Raw genomic sequence first — 18173 nt, forward strand, 5'->3', positions numbered from 1 at the left:
ATAAATGTTATCCCACCATTTTACTGAAGAAATAATTACAAGCTAGAGTGAAGTACTTACAATGTTTTCAAATGTGCATAGATGTTTTCTAAGAGCGATATTGAAAAATACATATATTGTGACGTAGTGGAACTCTGTCTCAACAGAAGACGGTAACCAGGGGGAGATGGTCGACAGGTTCATCTGAATTTTAGGCATGAATGACAGGCCATGTGGTTTACCTGCTCATTAATTATGCACCAGAGGTAATTCGGTGCATTGAAAATTTGATTATTACTTCTTCTGGGAGGACGATACATGTTATTCAAGGCGGGAATGAGTAGTGGGTTTGGGGTGGGGGGAGGGGAGGCGCCGTACCTACTGAGAGACAGGTTGACTTCTTCCCCGCTGGTGTTGCCCGCTCTTATTACATTATAACATTTATTTTCCCCTTTTTCAAAAGATTCATGTATCTCTTTTATACCCCACTGAAGCTATAATACTGCATAACTCCAGTGGAAATAGGAAGAGAGGAAATGAGCACTCCATGATGGCAGAATACGGGAGAATATTTGAAATGTGGACAGGTACGCCATGCACCTGAGGCAATCACCAGCCGAAGGTCCCACCATGGGAGTTCAGCCCACACACCCCTCACGTCCTCCTCCAACCAGCTCTCTCGCCCTCCACCTTGCCCTCAGACATACCACACACGCACAAGCAACACCTTGAAGAGGTGGCCAAGTATTGCTTGGTTTGAGTGGTGGTGGGAGAGAAGGAAAGTCGTATGGTGGAACCTAAAGAGGAAGTTTATCCGGTGATTTGTGATAGTGTATGTGTGTAGACGACCTGTGGGATTCAGTGAAAGGTATGAGATAGTCCACTGTAGTCCACAACTCAAGTGGTGACCTGTTGTATAATGCAACATTAGCCTACCACTGGGTAGTATAATCACGATTTACAATGAAGTCATGTCTGGAACTTCCACCAGTTCTTGCTCGAGTAAGAAATATCGGTTCATAAGTAGTGGGGAAATGTAGTGACCACTGAAAAGGGAAGTGAGGCTGTACCACATGGTCCATGGTCATTAAGTGAGTGGAGTGGATATTGAGGATAATGATGACTTAGTCAGAAAATAACGGAGTGTAGGGTAGGAAGTTGAACGTGCCAGCAGGTGGTGAACTGCACCCGGAACGCACCAATGAGCGCAGTCTGCGCTGGATCTCTACAATTACAACCAAGACATCTTCATAGAAATCTTCACTAACAAGACATGATCCTATAACCCTTAGTTATTAAATCACTAGAAAACGGAAAGGAATCAAGTTTCCTTGTAATGTCCAATTAAACGTTTAGGTATCTGAAATTGATAAGGAAATGCAAGCAAAGGTAAACGCGCAGAGAAAAGAGGAAAGTGTCAATAGACTTAAAGTTATCTTAGCAGAACTGTGACGCAGCCATTTAGTGGGCTGGTCTGTTGTCTGACGCCGTCCTGATGTAAACAACCTTGAAGGTGAGCCTAATTCTCGACCTCTTGACTGTATTTCAGGCTCTAGGCTTGACGAGGGGCAGGTCATTTATGCTCTAATAGGTCCGCAGGTCATTAATATGTAATTGTGTTTTAGTTCCGATGTTGAAAATTCACACGATGGGCGAAGAACTCAGGACATCATGGGTGATAGAGAAGTGTATTGATGTCATTAGCTCAGCTGATTATGGAATGGATCTTAAAATTACAATAAAACTCATTGTTTCTACTATTTCTGTTGTCAATATTAAAACTGGAATTATTTCAGGTATGTATTAGCTCCAAGTTACATTGAACATTTGAGAAACTCATGATGCAGGAAAGAATATCAAACGAAAATGAATGCTAATTTTTTCTTATGTACTGTCAACATGGAAATTAATTTGATTTTTGGCTTCCTGTAACTAATACTTTTCATAACTTTCAATCCCTTCATCTGTTATAGCGTGATGTGATCTCGTTAATGTCTTTATTCTACTTTAAGGCGATTGCTTCTGCTTCTTTATTCCACTGTACTGCTCCATTTCTGTCATTCTTTCTCGACTCATATCGTATATTTTACCGGTTATGTAGATTAGATTATTCTTGGACCTATTAGTTTCATGTCATTCATGTTCAGAGAAGTTACTTTATTGTGTGCTTATCAGCTCTTTCGATCTTTTACCTATCCACCTTTTTAAGTTTTGATTTTAGTGATAGTATATTTCCTTGCTCCACATTATTAATCCATGAATGACTTATAAAAAAAAAAGAATTGTTCCATTTACCAACAAACAGAAACGATTTTTACTGAAATTTCAAAAATTTCACACAAAAAGTCAAGAGTGAGTTATGATTAGAAGAGATTACTTGATTTTTCAAAAAAAAAAAGATGTTAGTGAGTCATGAGGATAGCTGTTTTTGGCGGGTTTTTTTGTAGTGCAACAGTCAGGAAGCTAAAAGTAAGGGCCAAGTTTGATCCCCTGTCGAACCAAGTACGAAAATTTGTTTTGAATATCTTATTAGGGCTACAGATACCCTCTGAGTAACTCATTGGTTTGGTTGGTTGTGTCAGGAATGACTCATAGTTTTTATCCCTCATTTATAAGATTTATAGGTGAAAGGGTGAGGGACAGCATAATGAAAAAGAATCTAGACTTGAGTTACATATTTGCAGTGATATACACAGAACATTTTTCATTTGAAATAAAAAAAAAAAAGAGCACCAACCTGTTGCATATGTTTTTTCCGTAAGATTAAAGTCTTCCTAGGATTCGCCTCTTTTATCTGTTAAGTAGGGAATGCCAAGAATATTGGTTTGTCAGTGCCATGTGAAATGAGTTAATGATCAATTATGAAACAATTTTATGTTACCTTATATGCTATTATGAATTTATAAGTTGTTTCTTTTTTTCTTTTCAGATAGAGACTATAGGCCTTCCCTTAGTGGCCCAAGTGAGCACAAGCTTCTCACAGAACATATGGAAAGTAAGGCTTGTGTTTCTTATGTTTGACTAGGATTGCTTGTTTGAAAAGTTTGCCTTTTGCTTTGCATGAACCCTTATAAGTTTCTGCCCCATTTTTATTATTTGTAGTTTTATATAGTTTGGTACAAGTCTTACACCAATGAAGACACCATTGAAGACTTCCATCATGGATAAGATTAGAATTTTGAGGTCAAGTCGAAGGAAAACTAACTCAAAGAAAGGAAAACCTCTTGCAGCTGTAGACTCTCCCACTCCCACTCCCACTCCGCAGCCTGTTGTCTCGCAGGCCACTCAGCAGTGGGTGCCAGTGCTTGTGCTAGATATTTCTCGAGCCAAAAGTGCACCAGTTACTGCAAATGTTCCTGTTACAAACAGCATTCAAGTTGCTAATAGCAATCCTGTGACAAAAAATATATCTGTTATGAAAAGCATTTTAGTTCCAAAGAGCATTCCACTTACTAGCAGTACTTTGGCTACAGATAGCATCCCGGTGATGACAAAGAGTGTCTCTCTTGCAAGCAGTGTTCCAGAAGGAAAACAGATTAAAGTTAGTGCAAGTGAACCGTCAGGTGATCCTGTTATCCAATCTGTTGTGGGAAGCATAGGAGGCTTAGAGGTACCTGACCACTTGGACAAGGGAGATGTTAACAGTTCTGGTAAACCAGTCAAGTGTGTTCTTTGTGATAAGAGTTTCCCTTCCCTAGAAGATATGCAGACACACTATCTTGGTACACACAAGGCACGAAGAGGACGGGATGGTCGTAAACGGAAGACCACTGTTGAAAATGCAGGAACACAAACACTTCCAAACCTTAATATTCAGCCTATTACAGTGGATCAGGAAAAGGATGAGCCAGTTTTGCCTCTCAGTGAGAAAGGTGAAGTAGACCCAAAATGCCCAGTTTGCTGCATATCATTTAAAACTCCAGATGAGGTGAAAGCACATGTTAAGGAAGTTCATGCTTACATTTGCTCTGAGTGTAATAGTACTTTTTACACACTTTTTCAGTTCACAAATCACAAGTGTAACAAGGGAACAAAAAAGGTGAAGAGAGTAAGGAAAAAGGTATTTAATAATCCAATGTTGAAACCAGAGGTAGCAAAGGCCATGAACAAGTTTGTACAAATTCAGCCAAAAACTAAGAAGAGAGGCAAAAATTCTTCTCTTGAAAAAACTCAGACGCATTCACCACCACCACCACCACCACCACCACAAAGAATTGAGAATGCTGCTCCCATAATAACTGTTGGAGTTGACAATTGTGTTGTTAAGAACGAATTCCCAGAAAATGTAACTGGACCTCTGGTGACCACATGTGTTACACCAGCCCTTTCTAGTGAAGATAACATAGGTAGCAATGAAGGACACAGTCATGCCCAGCAGGTTAATGGAGAGGGACAAAGAAATTGTGAAGAAGAGACTTATGTTATACCGTCCATCGCAACAGCTTATACTTTAAAAGTGCCTTCCGTTGGACCCGACAATAAAGAGTGTGGTAGTATTCAGGTTATAGAAACTAGCAACATTCAGCAGGCCAAGCAGTTAGTTGAAGAAACAAAAGTACCTGAAACAGAGTTAAACAAAATTCAGGTTATTAGGGAGAAAATTGCTCAGTTGAAGAAAAATCCAAATGTTAGTATATCATGGATGCCAACGCTAAGAATAAAAAAACACGATGATGGTGACTTTGTGTGTGGGCGTTGCAATGTTATCTGTGATGATATGGAGGACTACATGGACCACATCCAGGACTGTCTGACTATAACAAGTGTTTCCCTTGAGCCTATCTCTCACCCGCCTCAGAGATTACTCAGACTGAAGTACGAATCATCTTCCTTTGGTTGTCGAGAGACAAACAACAATAGGTATACAATCAATCGAAACCTTATTAGTAAACTACAGTCTGTTCTTCCACAGGCCAAGGAAAATAACCCACTTTGTTCTTATCAGAACAAAGTACCATTATATGAGAATATGGGAATGGGTGGAGTAAATTGTACTTCACAGACTTTTCGAGATCTTCTGGATGATGACTTTGGCTATGAGTCACATGAATCTAATGATGTTCATACAGTAGGGTCTGCTTCCCCTGTTAGTCCAGTTGCAAAACAAAGTGATTCGTCATTGTCAGTCCCTCCCATTAAGTCTCCACAAGGGAGTCAGACTGTTCAAAACAAGTTAGGAATAGTGCAGAGTAAGATTTTTGTAGGTAATGCCAAGGGAGCTCAGCCTATGGTGGTTATTCCAGTTGATTCCAAGGCTAAAATTAACTTAATCTCTGATCAATTGTTAAAGAAACCTGGGAGATGTGAAACTGCGGAAAATGTCAGAGATGTCGTCACCTCACATAGTGACTTAGCCTCTCAGCCATTCGCATCCCCCCCTACCCTCTCCATGGTAGCTTCTCCCCTCGATATGCTGCTCAGTCAAGATGAAATCAAGATGGAGGTTGAGGAAGAGGTGGTTGAAGATCATTATGAGGTAAGGCCTTCTGCTTCACTGTAGATTGGGTGGAGGAGGTAGGTTGGTGTTGGTGATAAGGCTTTTAGTCTTTTTTTGTGGGGCATAGACTGAATTAGTGTATGGAGGAATTAAGGATAGTAAATTATATTTCAGAATATCCTTTTGATATTTTTTCATGGGTATATGTGTGAGTTTCCTGTAAAGGATGCCTCTTTATAACAGCATGGTGACTTATGGGGTCTTCCACACTGAGAGGGCATGTTTATTTTTCCCTACTGTAACTACCATAACCCACATTACTGTTGATAAGACACTCAACTTTTGTATTAGGGTATTTGTCACCTCTTGTCGAAAAATAGGTTTGCTTTTGCTTAGTACTAAGTGCAGCATATAATGTGCTCATTTTCTTTTGAGAATGCATATTTCTTGCAGAGAATGTCTTTTGAGATAGCCACAGAAATACCCTTCATTTGCCTGCATATCTCTTAAGGTGGAGTTTACCAATAAAGATCTATTTTTCTGACACATCCTCTTTTGAAGTAACACTGTTATAGATCTGTTGTTATCATTTTTACAGATTAAGCATTCATACTTTTATATTTTGAAGATGCATTATGCTGATGTTTAAAACTTAAGCAGTAGTGGACAACTTCTATGTGAGAAGTAAATTATGTTGATTTAGACTGGGATACATTATCTTTCACATTGGGTATTATTTTGCCTCGTTCTTCCAAAGCACTTCATCATGGGAAAAAGAAGCAATAGTGCTGTCAGACATCAAGACAGCTGGACGTGACATGAAAATCAAACACTTGACAAATTAAGCAAAATTTGCTTTCCTATTTTTTTTAACTATTTAGTGGATGACAGTATTTATATTGCAGTTAGTCTTTCTACACTTATTCAATAGATAGTATAATGATGTTACATATAAGTAATTAAGGGTATTTAGATTGGAATTCTTTGATTTCTTGAGTGATCTCATCTGTTTATCATATTACATAGCCACATCACAAATTATTTGTAGACCATGGGATGTTGTAGTTTCAATTCAATTACATGTTTTTTCATTGTCACTCCATTGCGAGTGAATGGTGATTTACATGTCTATTTTCTGCTCTTTCCACATCACTCATGATGTTTCTGATGTCTTCCACTATCACAGACAGCTTCTAGAGAACCTTTTTTTGTTGCTGTTCATATTCTTATATATTATGCAAAGAAATATAACATGTAGGAACCATAATGATGATACTCTAGTAAAATCAGTTCTGTATTTCATTGCTGTACTTGCATGGGCTCTTATGGTTTATCTTAGAATATGCATTACATGTGTTTGTCTATTATTTGTGCTCATAATGCATGTTATTGATTATTAGACATGGGAGTTCTTCTTTGGAATAAGAATGTCTTCACTTTGCATCATTTTGTTAGTCTTGTAGATATTTTCAAAGAAAAGTATCTATATTTTTTCATGCTGAGATTTGATATTAACATTCAAATTATTTACTGCTATCTTTGCATTCAAGTTAAGCTTCAAAAAGGTACATTTACAGAAGTACAAGATGGTTGTTGTTGAATGTACATTTAATCTTGGAAACCTCAGTATCTTTGCTGTCATAGGAAGTTCATGAGCATGGATCCCTTTGAAGAAGATATTTTGTCTTTTAAGATACTTATCAAGATTTATTCATGTTTTACTTATTTTGTAGGAACTGGTTTTATGTGCAAGGTATGACATTTAGGTTATTTGTAGGTCTACTTTTATCTTTTTACATTTGCTGTCTCATTTTTTTTTTATTAGTTATCTGAGAATGCTTTGGAAATGAGACAGTAGAAACATACCACTTGAATTTTGCATGTTTTTGTTGATGAGCGTTGTTATATTTGGCAGTAAGGGCCTCAGTGGAAAATCCATTGCTATTTTTACATAAGTTTTTGGATTCGGATTATGTGCTTGAATCTGCTTTGAAAATTTGATCCTTCTCATATAGCATGGAAAAATGTTGATAATGTACAGTTAGCGTATTATTGGAAAAGAAAATGATAATATATAGAGTTGAATGGGTAGGTGTAGGGAAGTACTCAGAATACATTGAGTATGTGTTCTTCAGTTTAAAGAATTATGTGCAGTATATCAGTTTCTCTTGTAAGGCTCTTAATGGTATGCTGGATAGTCTTTTATGCATGTTTTTTTTTTCTTTTGAGCTGGCTGCTTGTATGCCTCAACCACTTGGTAGACCACGCAATACTCAGCAAGCTGCTGCATCACATGATTATTGTGTGGCCTTCAGTTCAAGAGTGGGCCATTTTGACAACTGCCTCTTTTCCTACACCTCAAAGCTTTGGAACTCTCTACCTTCTCATGTTTCCCAGTAACTGTGATGTGGCACATTTTAAATGACATGGTTTTCACTTCCTCCAAAATTCATAACTTTCCCTTTTCTTTTCTTTGTCCCTTTCATTATTCTCTTTATATTTCAATGAAGGCCTGGCCTTAATGTGGAGTTTTGAGTATGACTGGAACCTTATACATAAAAGAAAAAGTTGTATCTTTCTTTGATGGAGAAAGCTTGCACCTGTTTTCTGAAACTTTTGAAATGTGCAAGGATGTTGGAATTAGATCGGGAGACATGACCCTTTCTTCCCCAACCCCAAATGATATAGCAAGGTGCCTTATTTTGTATTGTTTTTTATCTAGCCATCTCATCTAATTCATGCAAGATATATTTTTGTCACCCCTTTTGTCTGTCTGTGTGACTCTGGACATGTTCTTGTTAGCATGTTAACCAAGAATAGTACATTTTGCAAGTGCTGTAACTTATAAGGGATTAGTGTTGGGAAGTTCATATATATGACAAATGTATAAGGCAGAGGCAGTTATCAGGATATAAATTTTTTCGCATTGATGAATTTATTAGTTTTCCTTATATTCAACTCATGGGAAGCCATTATGCAATGTTAGTACCACATGATTTATTTTTTTTAAAGTCACTTAAACCATGTGATGGAAAGTTTTATATTTGTTGTCCATTGATTGTTTGCAAAGTCCCTGCCTTTGTAAGTGAAGCACACAGTGTACATATTTGCATCAGGTATATCGGAGTTGTTACTGAAAATGTTTGGTTAGATTTTTTAAACGAAGCTCACAGCACTAAATTAGATATAGAGGTCCTACACTTTACCTGTAGATTTTGTCACTATTCTTGTATAAACTAAAGTATTTATATATCAGACACCAGAGTCAGTTATTTGTTTTTTATCCACAGAATAGTGTGATTAAGGAACATTTAGGTGATTTTGTATCATTATAGTTTTCGTATAATGCTTGACAAATGCTTGTGGTGTAAAATGCTTGTAGCTTGTTTATTATGCTGCTGTTTTTGTCATTGTTCTTATCTTTGTAAGCTGTTCTTTGTAGACTGTTGTATAAGCTTTCCTAGTGAAGTAATGATATCTTACACTTTTTTTATTTGAGACAGCCATGTCGGTTTTGCCTCTTATTTATTATTGTTTTTGTATTCTTTGTTATCTGCCAATATACCATTTTTCATAATTCCATATATCAGAGGAAAGATTTACCTCTAATGCTGATATTCATATAAGTCAAAGAAAAGTTTATACAACAAAGTTTTTTCATAACTATATGGGTTAAGGGAAATATTAACCAGAGTAGCTGTGTTCATATAAGTCAGAAGAGGTGTTTTATGGCATTACTAAAGGTTTGCAGCACATTGAGTAACATGTGATATGTTTACCAGTAAATCTAGTTTAGCAAATTTGAAGCTTTTCTATCATATTTTGTAAGGATTATTTTTCTAATCTGTAGAGAGTCATTGGGTTGCTGTTAATGTTTAATATTGTGTAGTATGGTAAGACATTCTAATTTTTCCTTTTTCAGGCATTGTGACAACCCAAGATGCTCTGTGAAGACCAAAAGACAGTTTTATAAAAGCCTTGGGAATAGATGCTTGTCAATGCAAAATTAGGTTGTGAAGTACTAGTGTTTTAAGGGTCTAATGTAAGTCTGGTATTCAGAGGTACCAGAGAATATCTATTATTTAACATGAAACTAGACTTTGGAATTCATGTTCATCACATTTTAAAAGCTTCATTCTTTAGAACATTTTCATTGACCTCATAAATGGAAATATGTAAGGCCTAAAGATGCACATTATAAGATTTAATCAAACAGCAAAGTAGAATGCCCTAAATATACTTGATAATATGTTGAGAGGAGTTCTCTGTTTGTGCAGTTTCATCACCGGTTTGCCTTGTGTATATTATGAAGTATTACACCTCATCTGAATACCTCATCATCTTTTCTAACAAAATACAAGGGCTTAAATGAAAATGGTCGGAGAGTGCAATTTGAGTCATGGTTTATACATTTAAACTAGAGATTGCCTGTAAAGAAACCAAGCTAATGAAATTGAGATGTGCCACATCTCAGCCTTTAATGATCAAAAATATTCATTGGTAAAGAACTAAGGCCTTGAATGATATAGACCACTACAGTGAAATTTGAGGTGTGGTCACACTCTCAGTCAGTAAGGACTATTGAACGGGGTATGATGGAGGAAGTTCTGCCGGCTCATGAAATATATATCAAAGAAGAACCTCAGGAGGATTTGGAGGTTGGTACAACTTTGTTATTTGTAAAGTTTGTTGTCGAAGATCATAGGATGACCTAGCTCAATTGTAGGTAAAGTTTTTAGGATGACATACATTGGAAAAAAAATGTGTAATGTAATGAAAGAGTAACTGTCAAAGTTGGGATTTCATAGTTTTAAATTTAAGATGTCAAAGTTGAGGATTTAATAGTTTTACGTTTAAGATGTGTTAAGACATTTTGAAAATGGTGGATCAATGTGTAATTAGTGATAAGTAGAACATGTGGGGAGAAGTAATACACAGTGTTACATCTTATTTAAGGCTTAGCCTTCATGGAAAATTATAAGAGTGGTTGTTTTATGAACAAATGATTGCTGCACTAACATTGCTCTAACATATATGGTCATAAAGAGAAATTGATTAGGTCTTGGGTTTTGAGATGATTTATAGACTAATGTCATCTTCATATTGTCCTCAGGAGAGTTCAGGAGAGTAGGTTTTTTGGTTTAAGCACATAGATATTTTTCATTTGAGGAATAAGTCATAATTTATTGTTTATAGGTATATGCTGGAATTCATAGTAGATATGTTCTAGTAGGGAAGATGGCAGTACTATTGATTAGATCAGAAGACTGAAAGAATGCACTAGAGCTTCTTAGGGCAATGAAGACATAGTACACAAGGGTTGCTTGTTACAGTAGGATTTGGAAACTGAACCCTGGTAGGTAAGGCAGCAATCAAAAGAAAACTAGAGGAACTTCATGGAAAAAGCAGAATTATAACAATAAGTAATACTAAAGGAAGATACAGAATAAGTTTGATGATTGTTTGGTTTCCAGGATGTTGTATACTAATACAAAAAATAGTATTTGTAAATTGCAATGCAGTGAGTAAATGTAATAAAAAGAATATTCGGTTGTGTCAGTATGAGACACAAAATTAGAGCCATGATAGTCGTTTTTGTACAAGGTTAATTGATCAAGCTGGTGTTGAGTTTATCCCTTTTCTAGCAATATGCCAGAGTTACAGATGTGCTGTATATTCTTAACCATGCTTGTTGCTTAGTTATGAATTATGCTATATTGCAATGGCAGGTTGAATCAAAGGAGGAAAACAACAGATCCTGTTCAACATTGATATCTGATGACAACAGCCAGTGTGTGCAGAAGCGAGGTCTGCACATAGAGACTGATGGACATGAATTCGTTGTAGGCGATGATTATGAAGGAGAGGATACATCCTCCGATGATGAAAATGAAAAACTGGTAATGATGATTATATCTTTTGTATGTAGCATTTATGGATCTGGAGAAGGCATATGATAGAGTTGATAGAGATGCTCTGTGGAAGGTATTAAGAATATATGGTGTGGGAGGCAAGTTGTTAGAAGCAGTGAAAAGTTTTTATCGAGGATGTAAGGCATGTGTACATGTAGGAAGAGAGGAAAGTGATTGGTTCTCAGTGAATGTAGGTTTGCGGCAGGGGTGTGTGATGTCTCCATGGTTGTTTAATTTGTTTATGGATGGGGTTGTTAGGGAGGTGAATGCAAGAGTTTTGGAAAGAGGGGCAAGTATGAAGTCTGTTGGGGATGAGAGAGCTTGGGAAGTGAGTCAGTTGTTGTTCGCTGATGATACAGCACTGGTGGCTGATTCATGTGAGAAACTGCAGAAGCTGGTGACTGAGTTTGGTAAAGTGTGTGAAAGAAGAAAGTTAAGAGTAAATGTGAATAAGAGCAAGGTTATTAGGTACAGTAGGGTTGAGGGTCAAGTCAGTTGGGAGGTGAGTTTGAATGGAGAAAAACTGGAGGAAGTGAAGTGTTTTAGATATCTGGGAGTGGATCTGGCAGCGGATGGAACCATGGAAGCGGAAGTGGATCATAGGGTGGGGGAGGGGGCGAAAATTCTGGGAGCCTTGAAAATGTGTGGAAGTCGAGAACATTATCTCGGAAAGCAAAAATGGGTATGTTTGAAGGAATAGTGGTTCCAACAATGTTGTATGGTTGCGAGGCGTGGACTATGGATAGAGTTGTGCGCAGGAGGATGGATGTGCTGGAAATGAGATGTTTGAGGACAATATGTGGTGTGAGATGGTTTGATCGAGTAAGTAACGTAAGGGTAAGAGAGATGTGTGGAAATAAAAAGAGCGTGGTTGAGAGAGCAGAAGAGGGTGTTTTGAAATGGTTTGGTCACATGGAGAGAATGAGTGAGGAAAGATTGACCAAGAGGATATATGTGTCGGAGGTGGAAGGAACGAGGAGAAGAGGGAGACCAAATTGGAGGTGGAAAGATGGAGTGAAAAAGATTTTGTGTGATCGGGGCCTGAACATGCAGGAGGGTGAAAGGAGGGCAAAGAATAGAGTGAATTGGAGCGATGTGGAATACCGGGGTTGACGTGCTGTCAGTGGATTGAATCAAGGCATGTGTATGGGGATGGGTTGGGCCATTTCTTTCGTCTGTTTCCTTGCGCTACCTCGCAAACGCAGGAGACAGCGACAAAAAAAAAAAAAAAAAGAAAAAAAAAATCTTTTGTAATGGTTTAAGTCACACATTCTGTAGAGGTGATGTTTTTATACAAACAGGAAAAAAGAATGAGTCATACAGGAATGGACAACATACTCTATTAAGAGGTTAGAGGGTTAAGGAAATACAAAATAAAACCATTATTATGTAATTCTTTAATGAAATCTTTGAAAAACTATTTTATTTATTTTTATTTATTTATTTATTTTTTTTTTTTTTTTTTTTTTTTTTTTTTTTTTTTGTCGCTGTCTCCCGCGTTTGCGAGGTAGCGCAAGGAAACAGACGAAAGAAATGGCCCAACCCACCCCCATACCACATGCATATACATACGTCCACACATGCAAATATACATACCTACACAGCTTTCCATGGTTTACCCCAGACGCTTCACATGCCCTGATTCAATCCACTGACAGCACGTCAACCCCGGTATACCACATCGATCCAATTCACTCTATTCCTTGCCCTCCTTTCACCCTCCTGCATGTTCAGGCCCCAATCACACAAAATCTTTTTCACTCCATCTTTCCACCTCCAATTTGGTCTCCCACTTCTCCTCGTTCCCTCCACCTCCGACACATATATCCTCTTGGTCAATCTTTCCTCACTCATTCTCTCCATGTGCCCAAACCATTTCAAAACACCCTCTTCTGCTCTCTCAACCACGCTCTTTTTATTTCCACACATCTCTCTTACCCTTACGTTACTTACTCGATCAAACCACCTCACACCACACATTGTCCTCAAACATCTCATTTCCAGCACATCCATCCTCCTGCGCACAACTCTATCCATAGCCCACGCCTCGCAACCATACAACATTGTTGGAACCACTATTCCTTCAAACATACCCATTTTTGCTTTCCGAGATAATGTTCTCGACTTCCACACATTCTTCAAGGCTCCCAGAATTTTCGCCCCCTCCCCCACCCTATGATCCACTTCCGCTTCCATGGTTCCATCCGCTGCCGGATCCACTCCCAGATATCTAAAACACTTTACTTCCTCCAGTTTTTCTCCATTCAAACTTACCTCCCAATTGACTTGACCCTCAACCCTATGTATTCTATTTATTTTGCTTTGTCGCTGTCTCCCACATTAGCGAGGTAGCGCAAGGAAACAGACGAAAGAATGGCCCAACCCACCCACATACACATGTATATACATACACGTCCACACACGCAAATATACATACCTATACATCTCACTGTACACATATATATACACACACAGACATATACATATATACACATGTACACAATTCATACTGTCTGCCTTTATTTGTTCCCATCGCCACCTTGCCACACATGGAATAACAACCCCCTCCCCCCCTCATGTGTGCGAGGTAGTGCTAGGAAAAGACAACAAAGGCCCCATTCGTTTACACTCAGTCTCTGCCTGTCATGTAATAATGCACCGAAACCACAGCTCCCTTTCCACATCCAGGCCCTACAGAACTTTCCATGGTTTACCCCAGACGCTTTACATGCCCTGTGGGGCCTTATAGAGTTGATAAATACACAAGTGCTTTCTTAGATCCTTGATGAAGCCAAAAAAATCAAATGCATCCTTTTATTTTCATGTGTACTGTATATCTATTTTGAAATTCGATAGTCATAACTAATTCTGCAGTTTCATGTTAGAGCTTTCAAGGGTTCTTATCTAGTGTGGTTTCTGAATTAAATAAGCTTATGCTGTTAGATTACAATCCGTATTTTTGGGAGCTGAGGTTGATGTCTCATTGTTATGTCCCTTGGGTGGGCTAAAAAGATCATATCAGATGATTCAAAAAGGAACCATGTTAAGGTTTCACTTTATGGGCACCTCATCATCCAGCTTTTTTGTCAGTCCTAGGATTTGGTGATGAGATCCTCACTGAAAGTGGATATTGCTGTATGTATTTTCATTAGATGGTGTGATGAAGCTTCTGTTGCACTGAGGGAAAGGAGATGGTTTCCCATGTCTTCTCCAGTAAGAATGCATACACTGGTGTTCCAGCTTCCTTTAATTTAAGTTCATAAGATTTAATTCAAGAAATGCTGTTGGTAGGACTGGTTAGTCATGGAAGTGCCTTTCGCATCAGACTGAAGGAAAATTTTTGCTTCAAATCAGGTTCTCTAACCAGCTTCATATATTTTTATTCCTTTTATCTTTATGAAAATTATACTCTGTTAGATTTGATTTTTAACCATCCTTTGTTAGGTGTACTTTATGCAGGTGTATTTGGACAGATTTGAAATGATTTTTTACAGGATATTTGCTGATCTTATAGTTATAGAAATCTTGATGTGCAACAGGACATACTAGAGTGTCCCATGTGCAGTAAAGAGTATTCAACCGCTGCTTCACTCCGAGCTCATCTTAGCAAGAAACATAGGATTGCCCTGGGACCATGTTACACATGTCATCTGTGTGGTGCTATTGGCCAGTCAAAAGCAACCCTGAAACGGCACCTCATAAGGACCCATGGTGAGCAGAGTATCATACGACCAGAACTTCTGAGGAAGGTGAGATGTGCATTGCTGTTATATGATGAATGTTTATTTGAATATTACATGATTTTTTTCTTCATTATTGGTTATCAGCCAGCACTTGGTATTTTTGGTCTGCCTTGTCTATTCTGGAGCATACATGCTAGAATTTTTATTGAAATTGCATAAAGGGCCACTAATACAGAAATTAATCTAGCAATTTTCATTATCTAGTCTGACATTATTTTCAACAATTTCATCTGATTTAAATTAAACACTGTTGTGCTTTGTATATATTTATAGTTAGTGCCCAGATTTCTGAATCCCTTGGGATCAAGCAGCCTGCAGATTCCTGAAAATATTATGCTTTTGATCGGTGAAAATGTCAGGCCATTTTACACAAAAGGGAGCCACAAATAGGCACGCCTTCATTTCTGCAGTGCTTCGTGCACCAATTTGTTAGGCTGTGCTAGTCTTACTGTTTGCTGTGATGTGTGTTTGGCCATGCCATGTTTGTATTATCATCAGCATAGAATCATTCCTCTTTCCAAAATTATGTTGTTCAAGTTCATGTGCTGGAACACACTTGTTTGATTTTCCTAATATTGTGTTTTTTGGCATGATTGTACAGTAATAGCAACGTGCTTTGAATATTGAACAGTATGAATTCTTGAGATGTACAAACTTCTGAAAATCAATTATGCGAGCTTTGCGTGTACTGCTAGCACATTTGCAAAATACTAAGGTTGCTTGGATAAAGTTTCTCTCATAAAATTCCTAATTTGCTTGCAGTGTGACCCTGTGTACAGTGAGAGACAGAAAATATGCATTATTATTGTTATATTATTCTATAAACACAAGACTATTTTCTGGGGCTCCTATAGCTTCAAAGCTGTACTAAAGTCATTCACAGGGAATTGGTGAACTTCTTTGAAATAACAAGTTTTTTGATGAGATTGCTCTCCTTTTCAAACATTGATGCCACCTCAGCCAAAATGACATTCTGTTCACAGGCTAACCTCATGCATGCAATGTCTGATAATACCAATGATTATTAGGATTTTTATATAAACCAGTGAATTTGTTTATTACAGATGAACGATAGTGGTAGTTTGTTAGTTTTGTACTTTTATGAAAATATGTGCTGTGCAGAGAGGACAACCGTTGGCACTATTTCAGCCATATGCATTTTCAGATCTTGAAAAGTATAAGGCAAAAATTACCTTTTCCCAGATTCAAACTTAAGTGTTATTTGGTCCTATTCTGGGCTATATTTTTCTAGTTCAGAGTTTTTTGTCTTTTAAGAAAACTAGGGTTGAACAAGAATCTAGTGTACAGATTATTGGCTTCACTTGGATAAATTCTTTAGATTGGAGTGTTATTATCTGCATCTCCTTGTAAACAGCTGTCTTTCTCTTAATTATTACTTGTCCATCAATGGATGTCAAGTGCATGAAATATGATTTTAAATTGAGAGCCTGATTTTTACATTTTGAGAGAGGAGGTTTAAAAAATGCATGCTCTTGTCACCCACTTACCCTGTTGTGTGGTGCTATCTTTCTTATGCCCATCATATGTCAGGTATTTAGCTAATGTTCATTTGGTATTCATAATGACCACAGTTGGGGGTAATGACATGGCAGTTGTTTCATTTTTGGTGATTGAGATCAGGTAGACTGTAGAGAAAAGTTTTGGAAAGTTTTGGTTAGTTTGTTCGAGTATGTAGGCTTTGTGTATCAGAGTTCTGCTGCCTTGAGTGAGCAGAAACATGTTGCTATCACCCAGAAAGTCCCATTTTGTCAAATTGTAAATTTAGTCTGCACACAAAATTGACAGCATTACACAAAAATTCTACCCTTCTAGATATTTACAGGTAGGCTGCCTCCAACCAGGGTGTTATGTTACTAGTACTATGTGTCTGGGTATTGGGAAGGTTAGTAAAGGCTAAAAAGTGAGCCAGCACCCAGTAGTTGTCTAGTTGCACCCAGGGAGCTGTCTCTTCTTTCTACCTCAACCACTTTTGGCATTTTGTCCTCAAACATACATTTTCTTGTCTCCCATGACACTTGACAACAGTTACGTCTCAACTCATTTTTCATAACTGGATTTTTCCTGTGGTGAGTGCTATGCACAAGCTTGTCCTTTTGGCAAGAAGGTAGGAGTAATAGATAGAAGTTAGTAGGTAGGAACATTAGACAGGAGCATTAGGTAGAATTAGTTAGTAGGAACATTAGGTGGGAGTATTATGTAGAAGTAATGGGTTGGAATGTTGGGTAGAACAGGGAACATCCATCAGAGATATAGATAGATATTTACTCTGCTTTACACTTTGTGGGTTTAGGTTTAGAGGATATCAATACGAGTACTGTTGACAAGAGACTTTTGTATTTATCAAACATTAGCACCATTCCATTTTATTTAACAAAGAATCAGCTGGTTTTCCATGTATTTTTAATCATGAAATGTATAAGGGCATTTTTGTTTTGTGTATTTCAGCCCTACATTTTTTCATGCTGTGGTATTCAGGAAAAACTCATATGATTGTGACAAGTGAAGGTGAATGTGGAGTTTAACTCTAAATGTGATGTTTTATGTTTTTCATCTATTATATTTATCAGTAGTGTGGTTCGTTCTGTAACTGAGGTAGGCAGTATAGTCAGCATTTCCTCACACCTCATTTTGCTCCAGTGACAGCTTTTCACAGGTTTTTTAGATTTACTGATAATGAGCTAGAAGTGCAGGATCTTCTGTAGTCCCTGTATGCAACATTTTACTGGATTTTGCCTGTCCTATATTCAAGTATGCCATTATCAAACTAAAAAGTAGATGAATCTAGTCTGTTAGTCAGCATCATGTTGTCTTTAACTCAGTTGAGAAGAGGATGGGATATACAGAACCATGTACAGGTATTTTGGTATTAAGATCCTTTCATGATATACTGTCATCAGTGTCGTCATTGTGGAGAAGGACTAACGTCTCAAGCGGCTCTGTACAACCACATCTCTTTAGCCCATGAGGAAGAGCTTCACCAATATCACCGCTGTCCAGTCTGCCCAGCATTAATCAGAAGTAGACCATCTTTGCTAAGGCACTTCACGTAAGTTTCTGCTTGTTTGAAGCAGAAAATTGATG

At 37.7% G+C, this 18173-nt stretch overlaps 1 protein-coding gene across 2 annotated transcripts in view; it reads left to right on the forward strand.

The window, feature by feature from the left end:
• The first annotated feature begins 517 nt into the window (after positions 1-517).
• Positions 518-18173, forward strand: part of LOC139758963 (uncharacterized) — a 39819-nt gene continuing 22163 nt past the window's right edge. Inside the window, exons 1-6 of one of the 2 annotated variants that reach the window (XM_071680793.1) lie at positions 518-1492; positions 2909-2974; positions 9339-10074; positions 11146-11316; positions 14868-15077; positions 17990-18138. In XM_071680793.1, coding sequence (XP_071536894.1) covers positions 10009-10074; positions 11146-11316; positions 14868-15077; positions 17990-18138 — 596 coding nt within the window. In that variant the 5' untranslated portion in view covers positions 518-1492; positions 2909-2974; positions 9339-10008. Of the gene's footprint in view, positions 1493-1597; positions 1776-2908; positions 2975-9338; positions 10075-11145; positions 11317-14867; positions 15078-17989; positions 18139-18173 lie in introns of those variants that run through there. The other variant, XM_071680794.1, reaches the window with a different exon arrangement.

The sequence above is a fragment of the Panulirus ornatus genome, chromosome 32 (assembly GCF_036320965.1).
Source record: "Panulirus ornatus isolate Po-2019 chromosome 32, ASM3632096v1, whole genome shotgun sequence".
Classification (NCBI taxonomy): domain Eukaryota; kingdom Metazoa; phylum Arthropoda; class Malacostraca; order Decapoda; family Palinuridae; genus Panulirus; species Panulirus ornatus.